Source organism: Choloepus didactylus, chromosome 9 (genome assembly GCF_015220235.1).
Source record: "Choloepus didactylus isolate mChoDid1 chromosome 9, mChoDid1.pri, whole genome shotgun sequence".
Lineage (NCBI taxonomy): Eukaryota > Metazoa > Chordata > Mammalia > Pilosa > Megalonychidae > Choloepus > Choloepus didactylus.
The window spans coordinates 87,482,258-87,499,643 of NC_051315.1; the positions used below are offsets into that span (position 1 = coordinate 87,482,258).

At 38.0% G+C, this 17,386-nt stretch overlaps 1 protein-coding gene across 6 annotated transcripts in view; it reads right to left on the reverse strand.

Moving 5' to 3' along the window:
- The window catches only part of HECW2 (HECT, C2 and WW domain containing E3 ubiquitin protein ligase 2), a 377,612-nt gene that overhangs the window by 141,234 nt on the left and 218,992 nt on the right, over positions 1-17,386 (reverse strand). For 5 of the 6 annotated variants that reach the window (XM_037848573.1, XM_037848571.1, XM_037848572.1 and 2 more), the window contains one exon: positions 7,339-7,446. In XM_037848573.1, coding sequence (XP_037704501.1) covers positions 7,339-7,446 — 108 coding nt within the window. Of the gene's footprint in view, positions 1-7,338; positions 7,447-9,138; positions 9,277-17,386 lie in introns of all 6 variants that reach the window. The other variant, XM_037848574.1, reaches the window with a different exon arrangement.

Consider the following 17,386-nt stretch of genomic DNA (forward strand, 5'->3'; position numbering starts at 1 on the left):
TTTCCAGAAATGACTTTTCTGAACACTAACACTGATTTTTGGTTATTTTTGAAATCGTGATAGCTCTATAGATCTAAGCAATCCTTACTCTCCTCTCCCACTTCTAAGACCAACAGCATACATTCTGTAAGAATAAAAACTAAGTAATATGTATGAGGACTTTCAAAATGGAACAAAGAAAGTAACGTTCATGATGATTGATTTCTGTGGGCATGAACTCATTAGCATGTCGATAAAGAAATAACAAAACTGAGATGTAAAGCAATAAAAAGCATTTATTTGGGTCTTAGAATTGCAACTCAAGAAGCACAGATTCAGGCAGCAACCCAAAATGTGTCCCAAGTTGGGGTAGTCAGGAGAGGGTATTTAAAGGGAAAAAGAGAAAGAAGAAGGAAGAGTTAGTAAGGGGGGTTTTAGAAATAAGTTTTGTCTTCCCAGAAAGGAAGGCATTTTCTGTAAGGTTTTAAGTGGTTTTGGTGGTGGCATAAGGGCCTTTCTTTATGTACAGCTCTCTGACTCTATTTTGAGTCTCTTAGCCCAAATTATTCCATTTTGTTTTCTTTCTTTTCACAAGTGCCACACTCTAAATGCAGAGGAAACCAGCAGTCTGTCAATCTTCCAGCAACAGTGACCCATAGATTAAATTAATGGTTAGTGAGTAAGAAGGTCATTTTTCAATAAAGAGACATGCATTTTTATAAAACATCTTACCTCCCTGTCAAGTCAGAATGCCATCTGCTACTGTCTAAGGTTTTAATAGTCAGCTATGGTAACAGATTATGAGGGAAAAATATAAAATAATAACAAATATGAATGCTTATGTTTATTTGTAGGGTCTTGGTAATCAGGCCAGCTTTGCTAGCTGACCCATTTTGGGGTATTACTTTATTCCCAGACATTACAAAAGCTTCAACCCCAGCTACAAATTAGAATCCCTTAAACTATAAGATAAAGTTATTCTGCATTTCAAAAAGCAGATTTTGTTGACCTAATCACCAAAAACATACTGTTTTATGGCTAGATGTGAAGCTAGGGGGTTTAAGTGGTTCATTCGTTCCAAAACCAAACAGAAAAACAAAAGTCAGGAGAAAAGCACAGTACTAGACAGATACAGGGGTTGTTTACGCCTGGACTGAAGCTAGCTGGCTTCTTCAGCAGGACACCAGTGAAAGTTTCTACCCCCTAAAATACAGGACTGTTCCATGTTGAGTGGGTGTTTTCATCCTCAAATATTAGTGTTTTAGGAGGTCATTCAGGATACACAAAACATGTTGTAACTAAACAATATCCCTCTGAGCAAGAGAAAAGGAGCATTTTGATTAACGTACATGAACGTCTTGATTAAGGGAAGAGGTGACTGAGAAGAATATTCAAAAGGGTGGAAAAAGGAAGTCAGTTCCTAGGCTTCTATCTCAGCCACGATCTGTAGCCTTTATTTCAGGAGGAAAAAAAAAAAAGCTATTCCTGAGAAATAGATACAACGACAGGGAAAGAAACACAGGCACGAAGACTGAACTCGGATCAGGGAGAAGGCCGCTGCACACGGGGCCTTTTCCACGTACAGGCTGGGAGATGGAGGATATCGGACTGAGGAGAAAGAGATTCCATCTGCTCCAAAATGGTTTCCCCAGAAGCCTGATGTAGCAGCCAAGATCTCCTTCTACTAGCCTCAAAGAGTAGGGGGGTGGGGGAGATACAGTCTTTTTTTGGCCTAAAAAAGCAAGAGTATTTTCTCCAAAAAATCCACTTATATAAAGCGTGTTGCCTCAGATAGCAGCGAGCCCGGAGAAGGCAAGGCCTCCCATGTTGACCGTCAGTACCCACCGAGGGCTGGGTCAGCTCGCATCTGGGAAGAAAGAGCACGGCCTGAGGGGCAGCTTGCATTCTCAAAGGTCCTTTCTGAATGCCTGAAGCCAGTCACAAATCCTCAAACAAACTTTGGCCCCTGTCAATAATCTTAGGATACTTTCATTTTATTTATAGTTACTAAATAAAATCAAGATTTGGCACCCTCTATTTAAATGTTGGCAAGACATAGAAGCACTTTTATTTTCAAATTGTTTACTTGCTAACTTTCATAAATACAAATGAAGATGTCCCCCAGAACAACACCACACGAACTCCATCTCTTACCACAGATGAGGATTGTGACATGGGTGAGGTATCACTTTGGACTTACTGAGATGGGTATGGGGGTTCAGGGGGGAAGGAACTTGGAATAGCTTTTAGGAACTTCAACCTGTTCCTAAGTAGGACAGTTTCTCGAACTGATTCTGACCTTGCATTTTTAAAAGCAATCATTTTGGAAAAAAAAAAAAAAAAATCAAGGTTCAGAACTATACGTTGATTATTCCACATCTGTTTAAAAAGAAAACATATTTCTGGATTTGTATTTGAATAAAATATTTCCAGAGGGATAACATGAAACTGGTACAGTGGTTGCCTTCAAGGACAGGAAACTAGTGACTGGGACACAAAGTTGGAGAGACATTTACTTGCACTTTTTGTATCGTTTTAACTTTACACTATTTTCATATATTACCTATTCAAAACTCATTTTCAAAAGCAATCTCAACTCAGCCACATTATCCTTAGGCATTAGTCTAAGATTAATATTAGATTTCATTTCAAGTCCTATTTGAAAAAATGTTCTACGGGCCACTCCCTCCAAGAAATGGTTTTCCTTCAAAGACTGGGATATCTTCCATTACCTTAATAGCTACAAGATTCATGTAGGCAGTAGTTGACAGCTTGTTTCTATTTAGGAAGTCTGTATTTTTCCCAAGTTTCCAGAAGTTGAATATTTTGAACCATAAAGATGGGTGGAATATAAAAGTCCTTCTTCCTTCCATCATTTCAATTTAGTAAAAATAGACTAATCTAAAGAATTGAACTAATCACAATTTATTTTAAAACATGATTTTAACCATTGCCCTATGTGCTTTTATTATACTCTTAATACTTAGGGTTCCTATTCATAGACTCTTTTATTCAGAGTCCAAAAATTGGGAACAAGTAAATACATTTCAGTCCTCACACTTTTGAGAAATTTGCCCACTTTCCCAATGATGTGTCCACTTGTCATTAATTAATATGATACTGGCAAGTTGCGTTTTCTTTAGCAAGGGTCAATGGACTCTGAAAATGCTTTCCTCTTCTAAAGCTCAGAAAAAAATCATGAAAATCAAAGATAGACACTATCAGTGTAGATGTGGTAGAGACCCATAAGGATTAGAGAATTAACTGGACCCAAAACATAAAGTGCAAGGACGGAGAAAGGAAGGCACCAAATCTCCATCCAGGGGCAAAAATACTCTAGTGATGAGAGTAGGAAGTGGCTCAGGAATGGAAAAGGTTAGAGTGAGGGCAATGACAACAAAAATAAGAGGCTGAGGCCAGCCTCACTCCCCCTTCCCCCAAATAAAGAGCCACCCATAACTTGTCTATTTTGGCAAGGCACTGCATCTTGGAAAACACACTAGCCTGGGTGCCACTCAGAGACCTGACTCTGTCACTCACACACACCACTTGCATCTCTGATGCTGGTTCCTAATCCCATCTACTCCGCAAGGCTGAGACAGGTGAGATATACACTGAAAGTACTATATAACTTATACAAATATCAGCGTTTTGTTATTATCCTTAATGTTCACAAAGCAATTCAGTATGCAGCAACGCAGACTGAAGTTTACTACTTTGAAGCTCACTCATTGAGCAAGGATTTAGTGAATGCCTAGAATAGCGCCTGGCACAAAGTTGTCACTCGATAAGGACAGAAGGCAGGTTTAAATGAATGAATTAATGAATAAGTGACTATAGTCTATGAAAGACTATGAGGAATAAAATAAACATCTTACAGCCACTGTGGAAAATAGTTTGGTGATTCCTCAAAATGCTAAAATATAGAATTCCCATATGACCTAGCAATTCCACACTTAGGTATATATCCAAAAGAATTGAAAGTAGGGACTCAGATATTTACACACTGACATTCACAGCAGCATTATTCACAATAGCCCAAAGATGGAAACCACCTAAGTGTCCATCAACAGGCGAATGGGTAAATAAAATGTGATTATAAATATTGGAATACTATTCAGCTATGAAAAGGGATGAAGTTCTGATCCATGCTACAACATGGATGAAACTTGAAAACATTATGTTGAGTGAAATAAGCCAGACACAAAGGACAAATATTATAAGATTCCACTTATATGAAATATCTAGAATAAGAAAATTCATAGAGACAGAAAGTAGATTAGAGGTTACCAGGGACTGGGGAGAAGGGGAAGGAGGAGTCATTACTTCACTGGTAAAGAGTTTCTGTTTTGGGTGATGAAAAATTTTTGGTAATGGAGGATGGTGATAGCACAACATTATAAAAATAATACCACTGAACAGTACATATAAAAATGGTTAAAATGACAAATTTTGTAATATAGATATGTTACCACAATTAAAAAAATAGACATCCTGGTATGCCAGGTAAACTTATGAAACCTTTTGCATTTCAAAACTGAAGTGTGCATACTTCACAGATAATTCATTCAGTTTCTGCAAGCAGAAGCCTGTAAGGAATATCTGACGTCTTATGACAAGCAGGTACAGATGTTTCTTTTCCTCTCCAATGCCTAGGAAGGTCATCTAACCAAAATTAAGCCTGTCTTTTGTCCTTCCAATACATTCAAGTGAATCTTCTAATAATATAAGTCTGGACTACCTACCTCCTCTGGGGATTTTATCCAGACAAACTAAGGCCCTTCTCCAGAAATAGTCTTGATAGTGCATAAATCTAGGTTTGCCCAGAAACTTGGGAAGATTCATCTTCAGAGAATTTTACTTTGACGGGACTTCTGATGAGCTAAGGATAAATAAATTTTCTTTCTGAAGATGAAAGTAAACATTTTTTAAAACCATAAGCTTTCAATTTCAGAGGTTGAAAATATCATGAACTTTAGAAGCTAATATCCCAAACTGTTTAAAGTTCCAAGACATCAGCTCCAGAGATTCAAGAAAAACTTCTCTAGCAGACTATTGGTTAAAAAAAAAAAAAAAAAAAAAAAAAAAAGACATCGGAAAGACATGGATTTTACTTTTAAACACTCATATAAATACCACCTGAGAAGCTTCTACATTACAAGGATAGGAATGTATGTTGGGGGCGGCCTCATTCTGATTTACTGAGGATAGGCTTAATTTAAAGAATAAATTCAGAATCTTTCTGAATTTCCTATTCACTGTGTTGACCTGATCTTATACCACCTTTCTTAATCTCAAATATATATATATTATGGAATATTTTCAGTTTTACAACCATACTATACAAATATCCACCATTTATAAGTGAAGAATTAAAGCAGAAATGTTAAATTATAGGAGGAAAAAAGCCCCACCTTTTCCTTCATTCTCAATTCCTAACTTCAATGTCAAGCCAACTGCTATAAAATTCAAGTGTGAGGTATAGAGAAAAACATTTGTCAAGACAGGGATATTTACTATAGCCTAATCAGCCAGGACATCATGTATCTCTTAACAATTTTAGGGGGAGAAAGAAAATCAATCATGGCAAATGGGGTACTCTGTAAATGGGCCTTTTCCTCACATGGTATTCCAAATTATAGCAGCCGACTCCTTCTCAGGTGCTCACCTGAGCCCCACAATATAAATCCACACTGTTGATCAAGAGGCAATTATTCCTAGCAGTCTTCCACACTTTGGAACGAACAAGAAGGTTGTTTTTACCTCTTCCTCTGAAATTCATTTGGCAACATTTCTCAGCTAGATCAGCCTCTCTGAAACCCTGAGGGGAATCACATTGAAAGTAAAACCAGCTATTTCCCATTCCATTTCCCGCACATTCTTTCTTTCCCTTTTATCATTTATTTTCTTCATTACTTTATATAGTAATGCCACCTAGGCAAATGTTGGAAAGTAAAGTAAAAATAAGCAAGGAAAACAAATCATCCATAATCCCATTTCACAGAAGAAAGCCTTGTTCACATTTTGGCAAATTTTTCTCCAGACATTTTCCCACATGCCATGCAGTAGCTGGGATTGTGTTGTATCTGCTCCCTCCCTCTCCCCTCCCCTTTTTGTTAGATAATGAGCATTTTCTCTTAAAAACTGCATTCCATTTAGGTTAAAAGAGACTCTAGCTGGAAAACTGAGCTGTGAAAAGAAGATATTCCTTAGGGTGCAAAAGCAGGATTAGAGAAAGCTCTGGAATGCTGACCTATTAGCAAGAGTGGTGGAAGAAATTATCAGACATTGATAACAGCAATTCAAAGTCATAGATATTAATCTGTCTTTAATAACTTTTTACATTGCAGTTTCACACACTTCAATAAAGATATGCCTGCAGCAGGTTTCCACTTAATCAAACTTTACTCTGTTTTTTAAGGTTTAATAAGTACCATCCTTAAGTACTAGGATCCAAACTCTCTCTCAGTTAAAGCCCTAGCATTTGAAAATCTTAATTCTTAAACAGAGCTCAACAACTCATAACAATTTTTAAGAGCCCATTTTTTTTCTATATTACAGAAAAATAAATTTTGTAAATTGGAAGTAAACCTGGATCAGCCAGCAAATCATTTATTCATTCATTTCTTCTATATAGTCCTCAAAAATTTATTGAGTATTTCTATGTTCTCAATAATATACAAATTTCCCTAACCGCACCCAAAAAAATGATATGAGATACTTGTGTGCATCATATGCTATATTTAATCATCTTGTATTTAGAAATAAATACAACACTGGATCAATTGGGTAATAGCTGAGTAATCTGCAGCTGACTTCTCATTCCTAAGTTAACCTCAATGGCAGCATGCCCCAGATTATCTCCCAACACTCTGTAAAGACCAGAACTGAACTGCAAAACTTATTCTGCTTGTGGGAAGAACAATAACGAAGTCTTCTAAAAGCAAATAAATTTCTTAAGTTAACTGGCATTGTGAATTATTCTTTCTGATTCCTGAAATTAATATAATTAAATATTACAAATGTAGATACAAGGGTATATAAAAATGTGTGAAGTATTTAAAATAACCATACATAATTTATATACCATAGGTCTATGTAAATACATGTATATGTAATGTATATATGAATGAATGTGTGTGTGTATGTATATAGGAATGCATTTTTTTTTCAGTATATGTGAATATTCTCTAATGAGCATTTTCTAAGACAATATATTTCCAGTTTGGGGCTACATGGCATAAACATCTAAATCAGAACCAAAAACTTTTAAAATAACATTCAGAAAAGACTCCATAGAGTTCTGGATATTTATATAACATTCAATACTAAGCTTATATTTCATATTTAGTTACTTACGTTCCATAAAATAAGGCCCTGGCTCAATTCTCCATACAATTTGTCCTTTTTGTGTTCCTGTCACACCTCTGTTTTTAGAATCCCAGAAGTTAGCTGGAGAATTCTCATCTGGAAAAAACAAAGAAATATTTTTCAGTTTAATTATAACCTAGCTTGTCTTTTGTAAGTTCGAAGACTAACACAAGTTCTCAAGTGAATAGAAAAGAGATAAAGGGGGAAATATTAATGAACAACACTATTCTCAATGATTGCCTCCCAGTACATTATTATCCTGGGAGACTTGGAGGTCACGGAGCATGGGCTTGGCCTGGTGGGTAGTTGTTGTCACAAGACAGAACCTCAAAGAAAAACGGGACGAATTCTGCAGCTTCAGCAATGAGGTGTCTTATGAAAAAGGGTTTGGGATGGATGAGCTCTCATCTATAAAAAACCTTTATAAAAAGGAAAGAAAGAGCAAAGCTGGAAGAATAGAACAGAACTCAAGACGGGATAAACAAAAGAGCCAATCAGCTACCAAAGTGAGTCAAGATGTAACACAGACTTGCCACGAACAGCATTCAGGAGACATTACCAAGTCGTTCCATGTGCCAGGACAGTCTTTTACATTAGGCCAAAGGCAAGAGACCTCAAGTCAAGAAAAGGAAAGAGAGAGTTTAGGCTTTCTGGTAGAATAAGAATAGAAAGGACAGGACAAGGCCTGAACACAGCATTTTCTAAGCTTTCTAACCTCATAGTGCATGGAAATTGGCAGACTGTGGTAAAAGAAAGACATGCTTACAACTTAAGATGTCAGACAGGGGTGTTCTGGCTGCCCCAGGCTGCACCCCACCACCCTGGAGGCTGGAGGGACTCATACCCTATAATATGCTATCTGACACTAGTTTCAAGCTCTGCCCTAGAGACCTAGAATAGGAAATGAAACTAGAAAACATGAAAAAGAGATCATTCAGAGCTTCTAGGTACACTGAAGTGTGTACAGTAACACTGGCTTATAAGGTCAGATGCACCTCATTTGTTTCCCCAAATCCCATTCCCAGGAGGAAAGATTAGGGCTACACTTTAAATGAGAGTTGGAATAAACAGAACAGGGTGAAGCAAAAGTTGCACTAAAAAAGGAGAGATGGAGAAAAGATCCCAAGCTCAAGGGAATAGAAGAAAACCTTGCTTCTTTTGAGCATGATAGAAATGGAAAGTGGGCCAAGGTTTGGGTAACAAGGTTATGAGGGATTTCTTTCTTTGCTTGACTTTTTATCCCTCCTAGTTTCATCATATTCATAAATCAAAGAACTTTGGCAGGGTGGTCCTATCATGCCATTTGCATTCGGCAGCTATAAACCAAGAGTTCTTTATTATAAATGGCCAAGGAGCAGTCACTGTTCTTTATAAGAAGAGTGGAAAGGCAGAATCCCCTGATGGCATCGCCTCCTCTCTTAGCCAAACAAAATATAGCAAATAACTCCATTCCATTGCAGAAATATAATCAGAACACTGGTATTTAGAAGGCACTCAGGCAATCACCTAAAATTGGATAATCAAGATGTCACAGGGATGCTCTGGGTAGACCCTGCTCGCTGCCTACCCAATGAGCTTCTTCCTTGCCAACTGAGCCCAAGTTTTCCTCAAGGCAACAATGTGCCCAGGAGCTCCAGGTTCCCTTGCAACTAAGGACGTCATGTGGCCAATGAGATGTAAGTAGAAGTCTACTGAGTAGGAATTCTGGGAAAGCTATTCATTTCCTGATTTTAAGAAAAGGACAGACCCAGTAGGCACCAGCCCTTTGCTCTTCCCACTCCTTCCTACCTGGAACGTGAATGTTATTCCTAGAGATTGCCACCATGAGGATGACAGCCACATGCTAAGGATGGCAGTGTGTGAACCCAGAAGGAATCATGATGACTCTCTGAGCCCTGAACTGCCTACCTTCAGTCTTCTTGCCACCTAGGGTAAAAGAAATTCTTATTTGGTTAAGCTGCTGTAAGATTCAGCTGAATACAATTCCTAACAGATATACCCACCATCCTAAAAATCACTCAATGATTTGGACTAATCATTCCTTCCCTGACCTGAAATCCCCGCGTCTACATCACTTCTCTGGGTTAGACAACAAGGTTAGGAGCTGCTTGGAGAAGGGGAGGGACTCACATTCTCACAAATAAATTTACTTTATTAGCTCTGTCACTTGAAAGGCACAGAAGGTTGAACCCTTCAGGGAACAGAATATAGGCAAAGAGAGTAGGGAGTGTCCAAATTTCAAAATGCTTTTTGAACATGGGAAATTTTCTAAACATATATTGTTGTAACAGTCTCCTTTTGAAGCCTCAGGAAAGATGAGGCAGCATCAAATCTAATTTTAAGAAGCAAGCACTATGATCACTATGATGTAAAGCAATAGTAATAAAATTATTCTTCTTATGTGACCTCACTTCCAGAGTGTTTGCATTTCTGGTATATGAAACTTTGTCTCTTCAAGCAAGCAGTTAAGCCAAAGTAAGTACACGCATTTGACATAACAAATTTGGGAAGATGGACCACTGAGGATCAGGTAGAGTACTGGAGGGTGGTAATGGGATACAAATTATCATAAGAGGTCTGAGCCCTGGGCAGAAGTAATGATGCCTCATCCCTATTCAAATAGTGTCTGAGGCTCAAAACGACCCCTTACATGTTTCCTGGAACATGTCAGCATGTCTTCTTCCAAGAAGGGTCACTAATATTGCCTTCTTTGCCAGACATGTCTACTGCAAGATGGAACTACTGCACTATATGAATATCCTTCCTTGGTGTTAGAATTAGGAAATGAGGGAGAACAAGTAATGGGTGATACTTCCTTCCCCATCTGTTTACCAAGAAATAGGCCCAGAGCTAAGTGTTCAGTTCAACCATCCCATGTGGGTGGGACAAACTGTACATCTGGAATACTCCATTAGGTTAAGTTTATGATGTTTAAAAGAAATAAAGGGTGGACCCTTAAAAAAAATTGTCTAAATTGTACCAGGAGAATTCACGTTCATATGGAACACAAATATTCCATAGATGAGAAATAGGTCAGAATTAGGATAAGCAGGCCCAGAACAGAAGCTTGATGGGTCTGTTCTAATTTTAAAAACAAGTCCAAATATCATAGCAAGAAACCATCCTGTAGGCGTCACAAAGAAAACTTAGGTCTTATTCCCCACCAAGCACACTGCCTGTCATAAAGGACATAGCCAAGTTGATAAATGTTCTGCCTATTCTAGATTGAAATATTTTGTAGGGATTATATTTCTGATAATTCACTATCCACAATAGATACAAGCACTTCTGCCATTGAGTGGCAGCTACCCCTAATTGCAGATATAAGGTTTCAAAAAATAAACTAGTATAAAGGCAAAGAGTTCATATTATGTTGATATGACCACAACCTCCACCACTACTCCAGCGGCTATTGCTGCTGCCAGCTGCAGAGCCTGCTGAGCCTTGGGCACACCATGCCAAAGAAGGCGAAGAATGACCCTCATTGTTTTTCTTTATCCCAAGGAGACCAATTTTAATTGTTCCTTCAGATTAATTTTTTATTCCTTTATGTAGGGTAACAACTTCATTTAGGTTTCAGTCAACTCTAGTTTAGCCTAGGAATAACTTCAAGCATTTCCCTGCTCAGATCTCTCTTTCATGGATTTTTGAAGACAAAATATTTTTTCCTAGATAGTATGAGTTGCTCTTTTTTATCCTCATCTATTACCTATATTAGGTGATTCTGTCATTTTAAAATGCCCCCACCCCCAAAAAAAGAAAAATAACTGAGTATAAAATGGTATGCCAAAGAAAGCATTCTGATTCCTTAGAAGTGTAATGAAGAAGTGATTGAGATTTATTTCTTCTTTTAACTGAGACAAAGTCTGATAGATCAAAGAAATGCAGTTAGTCTTTAAAACTACCTATCAGTTGTTCCATTTATACCTTTCCCATTTCTCTCAACAACAATTCCAAATCTTTCCCATTGTCCTCATATCCCCTACCCAATTCCCACCCTCTTACTTGGAGCAGGATACCTTGCATCCTATAGCAACCAAAACACAGAGGACATTGGGCACAATCTCCCTTGGTTTCTCAATCTCCTTACAAGCCAGCATCTTTCCTGTACCTATTCCCACTTCTTGCCTTCTTGCCCATGGTTCTCGCCACCCCCCTTTTACTAAAGTGCCTTTGACCCCATCTCCTCCATCAGCCACCTTCACTCACCCTGATCTTTAGCCCTTTCCTCAACAAGCACCTTCTACTTAATCCAGAAATACGTCAGCTTCCATGCTGCACATGCTCCTGATTTTGCTTTTGCTCTTTGACCATTCCTTCCCTTGCCCTCTTTCCTTTCTTCATCCTATTTTCCTTCTGAATAGGATTAAAATGTCTGCTTTTCAGTTATAATAGAGTCCATATTATAGGAATGTATATTCCAGATACTTATGCAACTTCCTGGCTGGAATGCAATTACAATAAAAAGAAATTTTGGAGGTGTTAATACATATACCTAAATATCTTTTCTAAATATAATTCTGTTTGATAAGATTTATGTAAAGTTTGTCTATGTCTCACACATCTTCGTTATCTTAAAAGTCTAGTTGGCTGCACATTTTCTCTAAATCGAAAGCAAAATAATACAAAACAAAGCTCTAAAAGCCTTCTGATAAAATCTTCACACCTGTTTGTGAATACTGTGAGAAAATGATCAAGAAAACTTTTGAAAATATTTATGTTTGCCTTATTTTAGCAATCCATGATAGTTTTTCAAAGTGATATCATTAATCTTTTAAAAATTACTCTTTAGGGCTACTCAAATTAATTGTTATTGATACTGGAAACCTTACTAAGTCTGTCTCCAAGGGAGAAACATGTTTAGACATAGGAAACAAAGGGATAACGATATAAGATTACACCACACACAACTCTCTTCCATTAGCTATAAAGTACAGTACAATTTCTTCAGAGCTTGTTAGTTAGGTGAGAAAAAGACTCTTTTCCTTAATTTAAACCAATGATTTTTAGGAGAAACACAGCTTGAGGTCGTAAACAAAATAGTATATTTAAGCAGACTTACCAACACTGTCACAAATCATCACAGGCTGCCTTCCCCTTTAGCTATCCTTAATCCTCCAGGGGAATGATTGCCAAATTCCACTGCTCACATTGAATTTCCTGAGGACTTCCTTAAAATGCTGATTCCAGAGATTTGATTCTGTAGGTTTGATTTGGGGCCCAGGAATCTGAATTTCAACAAGCACCCCAACCAGGTGATTCTGTTGCAGGTCCTACAAGGACCACACACTTTGAAAAAGTCTACTCCATGGTTATTTCCAGGGAAATTGAACAATCATAAGAATCCTGTGGACCTTGCACATATCCTTGACTTCTGTCCCTCTTCATTTGTTAGCTTGTTTTTTCATTCATTCATCTGACTGGCATTTGCTGACTAACTAAGAACACCCAGTTCCTGCCATTAAGGAGTTAATAGTGGGGGGGTGGGGGGAAGCTATCATACAACGTAGAAGAGTACTAGGATAGAGGAGTGTAGAATTTACAGTGTTAAAAGAGGACAGAGGAGGAATTGATTAGTGCTCCCTATGTGATTCCTTACTAACATCGTTCTGGATCTGCCAAATTTGACAGATTTGCCACTGGGAGACACACAGGGAGCTATCCTCCGGAAGATCTGCACACCTAAGGCAGTCAGTAAAGTGCCATGTCCATTTCTTGACTCCCCTATTCCCTCGACCTATTTTTCACCTCTCAGAGTTCATTTTCTTGTTCCATGAATGGTCCTCATAAGCAATAAATAAATGGGCACATTTAGAGCTGAATTCAGTGGGAAAAGTTACTGTTGTCTGGGTTCCAGGATGTTATTTTTTTCTCCCTCAGAAAAGTAGGATTAATTATATTAACCTATAAGGTGATTGTAAAGAGTCATCTTAAAAAAAAAAAAAAAAAAACCTAAATGAATGCTTTTTAAAGATGCCATAGAAAACTAAAATAAGTTTAAATGATTTAAACTTTTTTCAAACTCTTCCTTCCCCATGTTTCACACAGAGATGAGTGTGAAATTATTTTTAAAAGATTATTTTCTTTCTGTACATTATTTTTGGGTTTCCAGAAAATGTCCTGTGACTAGGCATTTAAGAGAATAAGAGAATATATGAGACATGATCAAACATAACAAGCATATCTAAACATATTTTGGAAATATTTTGATGTGTATATTAATAGTCCCCAAACCTCCATACAGTAATGGAAATAAAATAGGAACAAAAAATTATTAAAAGCCCTTACCCTTCTATCTACCAACCCAGGAAGTTGAAAATAGATGAGATATTTTATGGGAAAGATGCCATGTGACAGATTGTGCCAAGGAGGTGAAAAAAGATGCATACACATTTTCTTTCACTTTAAAGTAATCCTATCTTCTCCTTACATTTTCTCAAAAAAAAAAAAAAAAATCTAAATTGATTTTCAATTACTTTTTGGATGCAAATTGAATATAACTACATCCTGAGACTGGATCATAAAGGGGCCTGACTTCCTTCTGGCCTCACTGGGAATGCGAGAGCATGTCTGGGATTTGGGATTTGGAGATCAAAACTAAGCTACAATTTGAATCAAAATGATCATTCTAGACCTGAGAAAAGAACACACCTTCACAGGCACTGTGAAGACTGTACAATTTACCAGCACTTACTGTGCCTGGAATACCGCTGCTTTGCAAGAGGAAAATATTGGCAATGACTGTGATCTGAATTGTATTGTTAGAAAGGTGAAGGGGGGAGTCTTTACAACTGAATGTACCAAATAGAGCACCCATCTTAGTAAGTGCTATGAAAGTTCACTAAGAAACTTCCTCATGTGTTTGCAAACTTGGCTTTGATTTTTAACCTGACCTTCCTGGATGCCCAATTCCTTAAATTCCATAAAAGAGTGTCAGTGTAAAACCAGTTTAGAGATTACAATCATGATATCACACCACCAGCTGAGAATGCACCCACTGGGACTCTGGCTTTGAAACCACTTGAATAGCTATTTTCTTTTAGAAATCAGAAAGATTTGCTGAGAATAAAGTGCCAGGGATGGGAGGAAAGGACACCAGCCCATTACAGGAAGAAAAAGCAGCTGAGGCCGAGAAAGTTAATGGCAAGCCTGCAAGGTTGGGCCTTGGAAATATTTGTGCACTCAAAGGCACGTGGAACACTGTTTCTGAAGTGGATCGCATTGCTGCCCTGAAGGCAGTATGTGGACGAGAGGATGGTAGATGGGATGCACGTGTTGAATTCAACGCCACACATCAGGAATGAGAGATGTTTAGCTATTGTCTAACTCTACAGGAGGCCATCCACCAGGGTGGGGGTGGAGACCAACCCAGAGACTCTGAAATGCTTCATTAGATTCACACTGGGGTGATTTATTGCTGAGTCCTAACCACACCCTTGAGGAGCCACCTGAACACTCACACCTGCAGACATGCTGGGCAGAGCCAGGCAGGAGCTCTGCTAAGAAACTTCCTTTAGGAAACAGCTGATCCTAAACTAGTCTACTAAATGCTCATTTCAATGAGGGAGGCAACCACCAAGAGACCAGAGAGGAAAAACACTTGGGCTTATTTTAGAAAATACCTCCCAAGAGTTTCAGAATACCAAATAACAAGGAGTTCAGAGATGGCTTATAAAATAATCCATTTTAAATCGGGTCATGTTTACATATTCAAAAATGTCTCTCCTCTGCTCAACAGTTCACTGGCTCCTTATTTTTCTTTCAGAGTAAAATCCAAAGTCATTATGAAGGCTCACAAAGCCCAACAGGACATCTACATCCAGCCCCCATTACAGCTCTGGGCTCACCTTTCACTATCCTGTCCCCCTCCCTCCTCAGTTCGCTCCAGCCCCTCTAGTCTTCTAGATGTCCTCAGACGTCTGGTCAAGATTCAGCCTCAGGGTCTTTGTCTGACTTACATTTGTCTAGAACTTTCCCCCAGATATCCTTAGGATTCAGTCTCTCTCCTTCTCAATGACTGCCCTGTTTAAAACTGCAACTCCTCTCCCAGCATTCTTGGACTACCTTACTCTGCTCAGTTTGTTTTCCATAACCCTTCTTATCACCTTTTAACATGTAAATATTTTGCTTTTACTTCTTGCCTATTGTCTCTCTGCCTCCCTAGAATGTAAACTCCAATAAGTCAGGGATTTTTGTTGATCTATTCCAAGCTCCTGGAACACCTGGTTGCTCAAATTTAGTTGAATGAAAATGTCTTGATATCTTCTTTTGATTTGATAATATGATATTAACTGAATATTAGTAATACGTAGTTAAAATATACACACACTAATGTAAACTATGGGCCACAGCTAATGGCAAATTATAAGACTATTCTCTCATTAATTGTAACAAAGGTATTACATTAATGCAAAATGTTAAGAATGGGGGTGGGTATGTGGGAATTGTAGTTTGTGCGTGATCTTTCTGTAAATCTGCAACTTCTCGTTAAAAAATATTGAATAAGCAAAAAATATATATACACACACAAAAATAAAATTCACACCAAGGAATGCATTGTTTTGTTTTTGTTTTTGTTTTTTAAGAGATCTCCCTCCACCTTGTTCAGAATAGAGAAAAATAAGGGCAATCATGCAGGTAGATGGTAAATTTCATTAGGCTAATTTGAGAAGATCAGTTTAAACTCTCAATCTTTATAACAAGAATTTTCAATTGCCTTTCACACTTATTCAACCACATTGCTGAGTTGGCATTCAACTTTGTTTATATCTTACAGCTGGTCACACCAATGCACAAAAAGATGACATAGCTCACCTAAGATCACATGATCAATTTCAGGTAAATGCCTTGGAAACACCTGAAACAAATCTGGACAAAGATTTAGAGGGCATTCCTAAATTAAGATTCCTTTTCCCCAAATTGAATGTTTTTCTCTATTGAATAGAGAATAACTTGAATTCAAAATAAAGCTTCAAATGGAAATTATTAAAAACCTATATTTTTATTTGGCTATTGTGAAAATTTATAATGAATCTCGTGGTAAAAATGGAATAAGGCATTTGCCAATTTCATGATAAAAATGTCATGAAATTTGCCAATTTCATGAAATTGCCAATTTCATGAAATTTGCCAATGTCATGAAATTTGCCAATTTCATGATAAAAATGTCAGCAGGAACTAGGTGTTCTTTGTAAAATTTTCCAAAACCTCTTCCAAATACACTTTGCTGTCAGCAAATAATTTCCCCACCCTACTTTGTACAGCTATTTTCTTCCTGTGATTATGATTTTATAATGAGAATGTAAATCCAAGCTCTTTTAAAGGGTCAAGTACGGCCACCTTGGTAGCTGGGTTAAAAACCTTAGTATAGGAAGAGGGGCAAGATGGTGGCATAGAGAGGAGTGAAATTTAGTCCCCTGGAACAACTATTAAACAACCAGGAACAACTAGCAAATAATTTGGAATAACTGCTGGGGGACAACCGTGACTGTCCAACATTGTACACCAACCTGGATTGGGAGGAATGCCTGAGATTGCAGCATAGAATCTGTAAGTAAAATCTGTGAAACTGCACCAAGAGCCTCCTTCCCCCACTGCAGGCTTTGCTGCAAAACATCGCTGTGGTAGAAACTAACAGCACTCTCCAAGCGAATGAATATAGCTCAGTTGAGATTCAACTGGGGTTTTAATTAACAAATGTGGACTGCTGAATACAAGCTACAAACCCCCAAGAAGCAGACAGAGGCTTTTAGTGACGACTGAACCAGAAGACTCATTTGTACTGGGAGGGGGAGCCCAGAAGACCAGGTGTCACCTCTGGCCGACAACTGAAACTGGGGGGCCATGTACTGGCTCTAAGAGGGGGCTTTCTATCCCTTTTTCTCTCTCTCAATCTCAGAGGCTCAGAAGAGAGAGCCACAGCTATTTTCAGTTCACAGCCCTCTGACCCAGACAGAAGAGGACAAAAAGAGAGTCACAGAGACCAAAATTCAAACGCAGATTTTAAATCCCTAGGGGCTATATCTTCCCTAAGAGT